The sequence below is a fragment of the Nelumbo nucifera genome, chromosome 5 (assembly GCF_055504915.1).
Source record: "Nelumbo nucifera cultivar China Antique chromosome 5, China Antique-T2T, whole genome shotgun sequence".
In the NCBI taxonomy this organism is placed as follows: Eukaryota; Viridiplantae; Streptophyta; class Magnoliopsida; order Proteales; family Nelumbonaceae; genus Nelumbo; species Nelumbo nucifera.
In genome coordinates this window covers 30,998,194-31,011,328 of record NC_142653.1, presented here as the reverse complement: position 1 = coordinate 31,011,328, position 13,135 = coordinate 30,998,194, and the positions used below count along the sequence as shown (strand labels likewise).

Here is a 13,135-nt window from a genome sequence, read left to right as displayed (position 1 = left end):
AGATTCCGATTCTATCCAACCAAACAATTGAAATCGGAATAGCCCATTCCGATTCCAATTCCAAATCCCTATTCCTACAAACCAAACGGGGCCTTAGTTTTTTTAATGATTATAAGTAGGAGAATGTTTGATACTGTGGTGTGGGATTTTTCATTTCAGTGGCCATTCAGAATAACCTTTAGAAATGCTCATTTACCCATAGAAAAATGTATTTGATCATTAGCTTTGGTTTGAAATGGGAAATACTATACAGATTATCTTTTGGTACATGTTATGCGACTTTGGTGAGACAGGATTCATGCATGTAGCCGATCTCATCTAGTTAGGATAAAGCTTCGATGATAATGGTTTGGTCCTTATAGGGGAGTTCGGATTTTCTCTAACAGGTACATCCACTTCACACTACAGCCACACATTATAAATATCTATTTATAAAAAAATTCTAAATGCACGATTGCAATTGCTGTGAGGTGGGTGTGAGAAGCAAAGGAAATCCGGATTCCTCCTAGGGGCAAGTCTTAAAGGCTGTACTCAGAAATTAGCTGGATTAGTACTGTGGGTTGATAATTAGAGATGATAACAGGTCGATCGGGTCTCTCATAGGGTGTAATTGGTCCCAACAGTGTTATATGAGGACACAAAACCCAAAACCAGGATGGAAACCAATTATATATTAATCAGGATAATTGGCTCCCAAATTATACTTAATATCTATAATATGAAAACTACAGACATCATGTTTGATGATGAAATATATGACCTTAATAAAATTGCAAATAAATAATAAACTATTTATGTGTTGACAAACAAGCGTTTTTAACTAAAAGCATCTTATTTATTATATGAATTTTCCTATTTAGACATAAGCTATAACAAAAACAGTATTACAAGAAAGCCATAAGACCTTCTTTATATATTAATATTGATTAGATATTAGGCTTGGAATAACAAAAACCAATCCCAACCGAATTATTATAACCAGGACACAAAACTCAGAACCAGAAACCAGTATAATCAATTCAGTTCACTTCTACTGAAAAGACCTGATCCATTGAGAATTCTGTCTATGCTATGTTTGGTTTGAAAGAAAATTAGGTTGCGTTTGGTTTAAAGGAAAAAATAAGGAAAGGTAAGAAAATTTTTATAAACCTAATATATATTTATATATCTTTCCCTATCTTTTCCTTCCTTTCCATACTTTCTCCTTCAAACCAAACATAACCTTAGGGAAAGAAGGAAAAAGGTATGCTAAAACCTATACAAGGTGCCTTAATGATGACAGAGAAGCATACATGGGCCCATTGATATTCACAATACTAATATAATTGATCATATTAGTGTTTTACACATCGATGTGTTTATGTTAACCAAAAGAATTTATCAAAAAACATGGAAGGTACGAAGGATGCAAGATATGTTCTAAATTTGCATCTATTAATAGTGACAACTTATTTACAGAATTTATGTTTAACCACGGGCGATGGTCATTCCCAAGAAATTTACCTAGAATATTAGCAATTTAATTCTTCCAGCACCTAGGCTCTTAGTACCATCTGCTGATATACAGGAGTTTTCTTGAATATATACACAGTAACACAAATATATATAACTATCAAACTCTGCAGATTGAAACACTCTAACTATCCGAATATAGTGCCCTCTCTCCCAGCAGAGAAATGGGTGATCAGTAGTAATTGGTTTAAATGTCATCAGACCAGTCACTGAGCTCGGTTTCATAGAACAAACCATCGACGAGATTGTCAATCAGTGAATCGATGAATGTGTTACAACTAACAGTGAAAATTCGGCCGACTCTGGTTCGAGCACTCGAAAACCAAGCAAAAATAGCAGCACAAACTACAGCACCCAAACAAACCCCTGCGGCTTCCTCAATGCCTTGTAGATCCATCTTTTGAAACAACGAGTTTCCTGTTATTACTTCCTTTGTTACCGTAGCAGCAAACACCATCTACCAAAAGAAATTTGAAGGAAGTTATGACTATATACACCAGTGTTAAAAATTATAAAAAAAAAAAAAAAGTGTAATGAAACAATAATTGTGGCATGGCATGGAAATTAAGGTAGGCTATGCTTTAAATGGCCGCTTTTGCTTTTAATCCATCATTTTACTATTCTATACTTTTGGTATATATCCACATCTATACTATTATAAGGAGTGGGAATGGATCTAGAGTATTTTTGGACTTTTACTAAACTGAAGCATCCCTACTACTAAATTTGACCTCTCTCTAGTCTATATTTTGAGGGCAGAAGATATAATTTGAATTATTATTTTTGGGTTCATCTATTCTCTCTCACTGGTTCCTAACATAAAAAACTCTCATTCTCTTTCACTAATTCCTATGTTTAATTCGTTATTATTTCTTACATTAAATTCCACTAATTATTTCTGTACCCCATAATGTGAATGGTATAAAAACCAATATTTTTGTTTTCCACCATTTTAAAATCAATCCACTTCACTAAAAAAGAAAGCTAAAAATTAAACTACTTGGTGAGTTATTGGTTTAACCATCCAAGTAAAATGGATCAACCTTATAATATCATTATCAAATAATAACAATTTAAAAGTAGATGGAATATAAAAAATATGTAGAAAATTTTGGAAACATCTTTAATATTATAATCAATATATTAAACAAAAATACATGTTGCGACAAAAATTATTTTATTAATAGTAGAAATAGAATACAAAAATTAGAAGAAAAAGAAAATTAAGATTTAACCAAAGGGGCCTACTAACTAGGTCTAGTCATTAGAAGAGTTTTGACCAATCAACTCTCCAAGTAAATTTTGATGTATACCACCTTATTGGTTTGGTACTTTTGTTACTACTATGATAGTTTTTTTTTTTTCTTGAATGCCTAGGGAAAATTCCATTCAACAAACATCTATTACATTGTTCAGTCTCAATAGACAATAATTGATGGTAGGAACAATTGTCCACATAAAGACATGAGATCTAAAGAGAACTCTATTTAGCCAACTTCTGTGCAACAGTGTTGCATGTTGGTAGACAAAAAAGATACTGAGCAATGTTCGAAAGTTTCCATGAAACTCGTGCAATCTAATCAACCAGTACCTAGGGGTGCTAATGGACCAGTTTTGGGTTGGACTTCATCCAAATCAAAATCCATTTGGATGGATTGGATGGACCAATAAGACATTGAATTTGAATGGATTGGACGGACCAATATAACATATTGGATTGGACCTGGTCTGTCCATAATGAATTTATATTGTATTAAGCCAGTATCCGGTTCATTGATAGAAGATAAGAACATAGGTGTCAATGGACCAGGTTTGAGTTGAAACCAATCTAAATTAACAGGAATTTGAACAGATTGGACAGTCTCTGGACCAATCCAAAATGGTCCAAAATATTCATTAGACTGGACCGGATTGGACCAAATCCAGTCCAATTAACACCCCTACCAGTATCTACTTCTATGATAGTTGATTGGTTACAAGGTTTTTCAATACCATGTATTTTGATATCATACTTGAACCCTCAAGTTTTACATTTTTAATCAAAAGTTGCAAGTTTGGAGCCATTTTTAGTTATAGCCTTTGCACTTTGGACATGATTCGAGTCCTATTCAGATTCAATAGTTCAGACTAGGTCTCAAACATCTAAGCGTCATATTAATGTACTAACCGGAATGAATTCAGATCTAGATGCATCAATCCAAACCGTGGCATCCAACTCGAAAAAAGTCGGGTTATGCTGGGACAGGTTAGAGTTAGGGTTGAAAAATATGAAGTCTTAATTTTGGGTTGGGTTAAGATTGAAGTCTTCGCCAACCTGAACCCGATATAACTATTTACAAATATTATATTATATTATATAATATATATATATATATATATATATATATTTGTGTAGATGCAAATATAATCAATAATATAATATTATAACTGAACAATTCCATTACCAGAAAATATAAAAACCTCAATACTTGAATAAAAAAGATTTGACGGAAAGCAAAAAAATTGGGCCAACCTGATTGCAACCCAACCAAACCCAAAAACTTCGGTTGCCCTAGGGAGTGTTGAGGGTTCAACAGCTCAGATTGAGTTATCGCTGACCTAAACCTGACCGAATCTGGGTCTAATTTGCACATTTCGTGTGAACTTTTGAGTCTGAAGTCGGTAGAGTTTCAGTGGGACGTGCGGGGTAAGATGATGGTGGACCTCACGTGCATCCTGCTCTCTAATCCGTATCACTTGGTCCACTTGTACACTAAAAAAGGAAAAATTATCGATCAGTAGCTTTTACTTTGACTCGAGTGACAATTTAGTCTCAAACTTTAAAATGCAACAATTTACTTTTAAAACGTGACAATCTAGTACCTATTGTTAATCAACCATTAAGTAACATGTGAAAAGACAAATGCCCTTCAAGTATCATCTAATTTTCTTTATTGATCATCTACTAAAATCACAATCAATCATCAAATTTTTCATCCTTTTTAATTTTTCCCTCTAGGAGATAATCAACCAAATAGCAAACTAAACAAGAATGATCTGTTAAGAGAGAGGGAGGGGAGAGAGAAAGTATAGACTGAAACCTTATAATTGCCTAGAAAATAATTCCCATTGTTAGGAAATAAGAGATATAAAGAGAAGAAAACGATGGAGAGAGAGAGAAGTTAGGTGAAAGGGAGAGGGTGGTATGAAACTCACAGCTAGCCTGACTTGGTGGCGCTGGTGGTAGTCTTCTTTATGTTATTGGTTACCAATCTTCCCAGCTCTGTAGCTCTACCCAAAACTCACAGATACTAGATTGACAGTCCATTAACAGCAGGTACTAGATTATTGCGTTTTGAAAGTCTAAGTATTGGATTATCGCATTTTAAAGTTCAGGGACCAAATTGTCACTCGAACCAAAGTATAGGGTACTGATAAAAAATTTCCCCCAAAAAACAAAACTTTTAAAAGAATACTATTATTGGGGTGATCACGACCATCCATATCCTTTTTTTAGCCCCTTGACTTGGAAGCCTAAACAACTCCATATCGGATTGGGTTTTGGGTGGAGACAAAATCACATGTGGCGGTATGGACAACCTATCACGACTTAACACACTAGTGTGGGAACAATGCACCATTGACAAGATACAATGTCCATAGACTCATCATAGACTTATGAACATTCCACTCCTATGAAATTGGGGCAAGCAATCATGCGTCATTCAGTTCCTAAACTTCAAAATGTGTCTATGCATAATCCCGAACTTTTAGAATGTGTCTAACAAGTCCTTGTTGTTAATAGTCCTTCAGTTAATTTTGGAAATGTTAAAAATACTCATAAGGTGTCATCTAATTTTCTTTATCTTTGCTCAGTTCTCAGTTCGCCATTTTTTATTTCCCTATCAAATAGAAGAACCCCTGATATCTCAACCAAAAAGTCTCAGTCCAGGTCTCACCATACTATTGTCCAGAAAAATCACTATTTTTTTCTTAAAACCCGAATTGATTTTGTCCAATTTCTCATCCACATATCAAGCATAAAACAACAAGCCTAAACTCGAAAGAAGCAAGAAACTTCTACTTTCCAACTAAATGGGAGATAAAGACCAAGATCAAGGATGTTGTTGATTTTGTCGGTGATCTTTCCAACAGGATTACACTGATTTAAGAGGTTAGCTATGAATAATTTAATAATAAAATTAAATATTAAGGTTAGCTATGACGTTCAACACTGAATACACATTATTTGGAACTTCTTCCATGGCCAGGCACTATTGTGTACCAATATGTTCTCTGTCACTAGCATCCAGAAAAATGTAACAAATAGAGAGATGATAGTTTTTTGAGTGATCGTTCCTCTTATTTAATTTTAATGAAGAAGACAATGAACAGTATTTATGGCAGCTCGGGATTGATGCTAATTCACAGGGGTATAAGTGTATAGAGTATGATTTTTTTTTACCTTTTGAATGTTTATAAATTTGCAGTGGAAATGAGAAATCTACATTAGGCCTGTCCCTATTTTTCCACATTTTTTAAAATTTTAAGTAGTATATATCATGACGTAATACAAATAAGTGACGAAGTTAACGAATATATTAAACACATTCTGAAAATTCGGGTTACTGTTAGACACGTTTTAAAATTGGGGGATTGACAGAACACAACCCTTACTGTATAGACACACTTTGAAGTTGAAGAAATGACAGTAGACAACAGGGTTATAATAAGGTATTTTCCCTTATAAAGAATCAGGATCCCCGTTACGTGGATCCTATCCACCGCCGGTACCTCAAAGCAGAACGCAAGGGCGATTGCAGCAAGTTCACACATCACAACCACCCCGCGGTCGGGACTCATACTCCCTCTAAGTGGAAGGTGCGTTAATTTTTCAAACCCGTATTTCTCTCAACTTAAAGGTTATGTTTGGTTTGAGGGAAAATGTAGGAAAAAGAAGGGAAAGGCAGAGAAACCTTAAGAACCCTTGTATTGGTTTCTTTGTCTTTCCCTTCTTCCTTTTGTTATCTTTTCCTTCAAATCAAACATAGCTTAAATGTCCAAAAAGGAATAAATATAGAAAAAATAAAGAATCTATTACCATAGCGACTCTGCCGGAGATGATCTCGAAGTCCTGGCTTTTCTTTGAATTTTCTATGTACTCCGAGAGCGAAGCAAAGAAAGGAGACAGTTGGGCATCTTCCCGTGTTTTAATCACTCCGGTGCGATCTGAACCATAAGACCTCAGAGTGCAAACACGAGGCTGAAGAACGATTTTCGCATTATCGGGCGACGAATCGCCGAGCTTCAGCTTCGGAATCGCCACTTCTCTCTTCGGTACGATCGATTTCTGCGTCTGCAACTCGCAGAAGATCGGCCGGGCGGCCGCAGCCATGGGGACGAGAATCAGAAATGCCCGATACCACACGACACGAGAAGGAAAATGGGGCGATACTGGAATCTGGATTTCCGTTTTATTGGGAGACTTCGCGGTGTCTCAGGGTTCCACGTCTTCGGAAAATTTGTGAGGTCAGTCGATGATGACCGAATGTCTTCGTGGCGTCTAATCCTTCGCTGACATACCCTTTTCCAATTACATGAGTGTGAGCTGGTGACGCGTGTGCACCTTATTCTTTTGTAGGAAAAAGATGTCGATGTCACGACTCACGACTCACGAGATGATATGCACTAACTTCTAGAGGAAAGTCATCTGACCTACTGAGTATGGGCCAATACCATAGCAGCCTTAGCCTTTTAAGGACGATTAGGATCAAGAGATTGGGCCCATAGCCATCTGAGTTCAATAACGTTTTGTTCACAAAGAGCAAATTATCTAAGGCCCATTACTTTCTACATTTCAGAAGGCCTGTTATTCGTGGACCATGGTCACAAATCACAATTTCTTTTCTTTGGGTTCAAAGTTCAAACTCTGTCCTACAAAGGAATTTCGAATTAGCATTAGGCCTAGGCCCCTATTTCTTTGCAAGTTATGGGCCCAAACAAGATTTTAAATTTCGGAAAATTAACACATCGAAATTTTCTGGGTTTTGTTTTGGCTACCATAATTACCAAAAGAATTTCCCAAAACTTCACGGATATTAAAAATCCCACTCTGGACTCTTCTTTTTTTTTTCGATAGATAAGGCATCGACCCAATCTTGACTCTTTTCAGCCACCGGGTCTATTTCACCGGTACTAAAAAATCCCAATCTTTGCTCTTGACATCACTTTTCAGCCACCAGGTCTATCGTGATCCGGATCGAAATCACATACTCTCTATTCTTGGTATAGAAAATTTTCTGTGGCAAATCGCTATTGATGTGCTCTCGACCGGATCTGCTACCCACAAAAGCCTACAGCCACACATCTAGATCATCTCTCATACTTGAGTGTCGTCATTTATGGGAAGATGTTGCAGATTTGCGATTGTAGTGTCTTGTGGTGGCAGAAACAGATGTGCTTAGCACCTAAGCGAGCTCAACATCTAACTGACTAGCAGAGAGAAGGGGGAGGGGGAGGGGGAGGGTTATGAGAGCTTTTGTGTATAAGAGATTAATTGTTTAGTTCAAGAACTGTTCCTAATAATATTTGCTTGTAGTGCAGAACCGACGAAGAGAATTTTACCAAAAGAACAAGAGAAAATTCATTATTTGTTTCCAATTTGTTCATTTTTATATTTGTTTGCCATGCAAATCCAAACCAAATATAAATTTTGCATCCAGTTCAGTTTTGCATTTGCATCTATAATTTGCACTGTTAGCTGATATAAAATTTGAACTTGTTTTCCATCATTTCAACTCACTAGAAATGCAAGTTTTGCATTCCAATACTGAAGCAATATTTGCACCACCTTCCTCCTATGTCAATTCCCTCTCATCTAAAATAGGGGTGTATCATCTTGCTTAATTGTAATAGATGCTAATTTGGTAATATCAAATTTATGATACTAGAAAAGCTTTGAACAATCAAACCCTACTGAATTTTGATGAATATCATTTAAATTGCTTATCGTTTTTATGATACCAGTTGCGATTTTTTTTTTCGGTATCACAATTGAACCCTTACATATTTTAAAAATATCATATTTGGTTTTATTAATTGGCTGAAGAAGAGTGTTGATGAACTGGATCAACAAATGAATTCTGCTTAATATGACTAGTTTTTTTTTTTTTTTGCTAAAGTCTAGTAAATTGTCTGTTATCTTGTGCTGATTGATTAGAAACTGCTATATGACCATAAATTTCCCTAACTTTGATATTTTGCATATTAGATGAGAGAGAGATATTGTATGTTCAACTAAACATCCGATCCAAAATCCAATAGAAATCTCAAATTGGATTTGGATCTTACGAATTTTTCAGATTTAATACAAATTAAATTCACTATTTTTAAAATAAAAAATGTCTAAAAATTATAAATAAATTAATGGCTCTTTGACTTATACACAAGAAGGCTATCGAGACCGGATCTTCTCCTCACACCTGGCGCCTCACACGCACATCCTACCATGCATTAGGAATATCTCCTGTACTTATTAGTTATTATTCACGGGAGATATTCCCAATGCACAGTGGATGTGCCTGTGAGGCGCCCATTTGTGAGGAGCAGATCCTGCTTCGAAGGCTATCACCCAGTTGGGTCTAGGGAGGTGTAAACTGGATATAGTTCTATCTAGGCTTCTAGCATTTGGCATTTCTTCTTCAAAGTGGTTAAGTGGCTACTTTCGAACTAAAACCTGCATTACAATGCTGGCCAGCCTGTCCAAAAACTGAAACAAAATTTGCACCACCTTCTTATTGCATCAAATTTTCTCTCATGTATAAAGTGGGGACTGGGGATAAGATCATTTTGCTTCTTACCTTACTCTCAAACCAATAACCCTCCTAGCCTACCTCCTTTCTCTTTGGTACAAGGTGTTTACTTTTCATAGACAAATAAGACAAAGTCAAATATAAGAAAAAGTAAAATAGCAATTACGTTCAGCTTCAGCTTATTGCAGGCCAATATATTACATTGCATTACAAACTAAGACTTACACAGTTTCAACCTTGTGAAAAAACGTAGCATTCTCTCCAGACAAATTAGAGGTGTAAAGTGGGCTGTGCTGGCTCTGCATTGTAGCTGGCTGTGTCTGTCAGGCCCGAAACCCCTCAAAAGATAGGCCCAGTAAGACTTGTAGCATGAGACCAAGTGGGCCCATGCCGAGTTGGGGCAGCGCATATTTTTAGAAAAAATTAAAAAAATATATAATGAAAAGTTAAAATAAATTAACAGTATAAATAGATAGACAATAAGTTGAAAAAAAATCTTAAAATTTTATTCTATATAAATTTTGATGTATACAATTTATTTATATATGAAATAATAAAATGAAAATAAAAACAAATTACAATGAAATTAGAATAAAATAATATAACAAAACTAAAAATAAAAATTTATATTCATATATATATATATATATATATATATATATATATATATATATGTGGGTCATGCCAGTACGGCCCACGTTATCATGCCGTGCCAACTCATGGGCCTCAAAACCCAAGCCCAGTGTGAAGGGCCTTGCCTGGCACGGCCCATATCGTGCATCCCACATTACAGCTATAAGAAAAACATACAGAGCGCAATCAGACATTCAATTTACAACAACAAATTTATGTCATTCCTCAAGGCAGAAGTATGAGCTCAACAGATTAGTTTGTGGTATAATCAGTCTTCAGTCATTACATATGTAATTGTTTCGAAATATTCTATTTAATTTTTGACATTTTTTTAGAAGTTACCTTACTTCAAACTTCAAAGGTTGGAGGTTTTTAGAAGTTACAAACTTCAAGCCTATTTGGGATTTGTTGGTGTGTAGACTTAATTGAAGTCCAAACTTATGAGCATTCGATCAATAGATTTTGGATACAGATCTCAGGAATTGCGTTGGATACAATTCTTGGGAATCATCTTGGACGCTCTCATTGAGTGGGTTACTGTGGCAATGAATATGATGTAACTATGATAAGAAAACTGATATTGAGGGACAAGATGCATGATGACATGTGGAGATTATTGATTAAATACAAAGTGTAACAGAAATAAAAGAGTTCTTTCTTTCTAATAAGTTTGCAATCTGTTAATTTGCAGAGAAACTAGGGTTAATACAGCCCGAATAGAATTTATCTTGATTGAATTTGTGCTGGTTATGCAGATATATGGTCTGGTCTGTAATGGGATCTTCCTTTTATTATGGGTATGATCAAGGGTTCTCTACTTGTCTACTGATAAATGCATCAAATCTATTACTGCTAAAAGGTTGACCATGTTGGTATCTCTAACCTAATACCCAGAAACCCTGAGCTGTGAAAGGAAGAATCACTGATCGATCGATGTCTCTACTCTATGTGCTACTGTTTTAGATTAGTAAACCTGATTGGATGTCCTAAGCCTAAGCCATTACCTAGACTGATTAATTCCTATATATTTTCCTCTTCCTTCAATTCTACATATATCCGTCGCAAACTTTACTTACCTTTGACTCGATTATCTCCTACCTTGGAGACAAGAAATCGTTTGCAAACGACAATCAATCTCTTAGTATCAAATCCTTACAAAAAACATACTGAGCTCGGGCCCATTATTACCTTCTGGGCTTATCATGTACAGGGTCTCAGAATCTTTAGAACCTACAACACGCTCAAAATGGGCCCGCATGTAGGCCAGTTCGCCGTCCGGTCCCTCTGCTTCTGAACTTCCGGGGAGGACCCCTGCACCCATCGACACGTGGTGGAGGAGCTCCATGACGTGCAGATCCTCCTTCGACGCATCCCTCTTTGTGCTGAAGCCGGTCTTCTTTCCATTGCAGAACATTGACCAGATGGGTTCCTCGAGCAGCTTGGTCTTGTCTTTCTCTGGTCTCTTCTCGCACTCGAGTGCAATTCGAACCATGCCGGAGCTCATCTCCTTCTGCAACACGTTGGTTTGCATGGCTAGCTCCAGCACAACCGTCGGGAGACACCGGGGGTTCTCTTGCAGGGACAACGTCACCTTTCCTTTACGGTATCCGAACAACGTGCCCGTTACACGAGTACCTCCATGGCCATGGCCATCCGGTATTAATCCACCTGGGAGAGATTGAAGCTTGCAGGCAGGCGTTAAGATTGGAAAAGTTCGGAAAACAGCTCGGACGCGGCGAAATACAGACTTCTTCTTCTTATGGGTGGGTTCGACAAGCGACAGAGGCGGGCGGGGCGGTGCTGGGGGTGGTGGTGCCGGCTCTTCCGAGGAGGAGGCCGTGGCATGTTCCGTTGGCTCCCCCATGACTGGTCCCTCAGTACCAACACTGGGAAGAAGCCATGAGAGAGGAGGAAGGAGAGAACGAGATGGTTAAGTTAGGCAATGTTTTGGGGTCACGGATGGGTCTCCAGACCCTGAAGTCTAGAACCAATTTTTGTCATTCGTCCTAAACCACGAGCCTTTCCGATTGACTCTCTCGTCTGTATCCTATATGAAAAGATGTGATTATTTTGGGTAAAGACTTCTACTTCTAGACCCAACTCACTTAAGCAATCGGTTCAATTTGCTCTTCTCTCCTCTCTCTTTCTCTCTCTCTCTCTCTCTCTCTCTTGATCTATTGGACCTTCTGTATTTCGCTGTTGCAATCACAGACACGTTAACTCTCATGCATATGAACGTGACAAGATTTAAGATGTGAGGTTGATTGGAAGAGGGAAAAATTTTCGCTCCTTCAATGAATGATGCAAGTCGGAAGGAAGCTTGCGTCCTTCATTGAAGGAGCGAAGGCAAGTTCGAAGAATAGAAGGGTGTGAAGGGATGGAGGGGTCTGGGTGGTGGAAATTCAAGCAGGAGAGAGAATCATGACAGAGACTGCTAAATAGCTGTGTCCCTGAATGATCAAACTGAACAAATATAAGGATAGTTTGAGCAAGAACCTTGGATCTCAAAACCCATTTATTTCTCTTCTTTTCCTCGTGCCCAAAACCAATGGAACGCGGCCAATGATCAGGTCGTTCAACTCTTTAGGTCCGAAACAGCTTACTTCCTATGGTTTTTTTTCCTAAATTTTGCATGTTAGAAATAGAAATAGTAATTTAGGATAGAGCTAAGCTAGGTTTGTCTGTTTTGAAATTTTCTTTTTAAAAATTTGCCTGTTAAATTTAGGATTTTCAACCATGATTACTTGAATTGGGTATTTCTTATTTTGGTGAATTATTGTTTTGTTGGGCAGAGCAGATTGGCTAAAAGAGGATTTGTTAGCCAACCCAAAATATAACAATTTGTCGAGAGTTGAGAGCTTCTTTTTCGTTTTGGGCTTTGTACATTACTACTTCTCCAAGTTTTTAATTTCTGATCCTGATAACTCTAACCTAAAGATGTCTTCTCTATGAATAGAGCCTATATCCTTCAACTTTTTGTTTTTCTGTTCGATTTGGGATTTAAATTAATGGTTCTTAAATTTTCAAAATGTATTATAAAAATTACAATTGAAAGGGTGCAAGTGAGGCTGAACCCTATAATGTCAATCGGGTTGGGTTAAAGAATTGCATCCTACCGAGACAAATTGGATCAGGGTCAGAGAGCAACATGAGAGGGTAGGGTTTGGGTTGAAGCAAACCGATGCCGAACCTGACCCGTT

The 13,135-nt window shown here is 37.1% G+C and overlaps 2 protein-coding genes across 2 annotated transcripts; both read right to left on the bottom strand.

The window, feature by feature from the left end:
- Nucleotides 1–1,415: 1,415 nt before the first annotated feature.
- Nucleotides 1,416–6,945, bottom strand: SEP2 (stress enhanced protein 2). The gene is made up of 2 exons (XM_010262815.3): nucleotides 6,593–6,945; nucleotides 1,416–1,969 (listed from the first exon to the last, which is right to left on the bottom strand). The coding sequence occupies exons 1-2, from the start codon at nucleotides 6,884–6,886 to the stop codon at nucleotides 1,700–1,702; spliced, it is 564 nt and encodes a 187-aa protein (XP_010261117.1). The 5' UTR covers nucleotides 6,887–6,945; the 3' UTR covers nucleotides 1,416–1,699.
- A 4,106-nt stretch (nucleotides 6,946–11,051) lies between these two features.
- LOC104600171 (MIZU-KUSSEI-like protein (Protein of unknown function, DUF617)) lies at nucleotides 11,052–12,468 on the bottom strand. Its single transcript, XM_010263010.2, has one exon. It carries the CDS (start codon nucleotides 11,797–11,799, stop codon nucleotides 11,080–11,082), a length of 720 nt encoding a protein of 239 aa, XP_010261312.1. The 5' UTR covers nucleotides 11,800–12,468; the 3' UTR covers nucleotides 11,052–11,079.
- Between the last annotated feature and the right edge of the window lie 667 nt (nucleotides 12,469–13,135).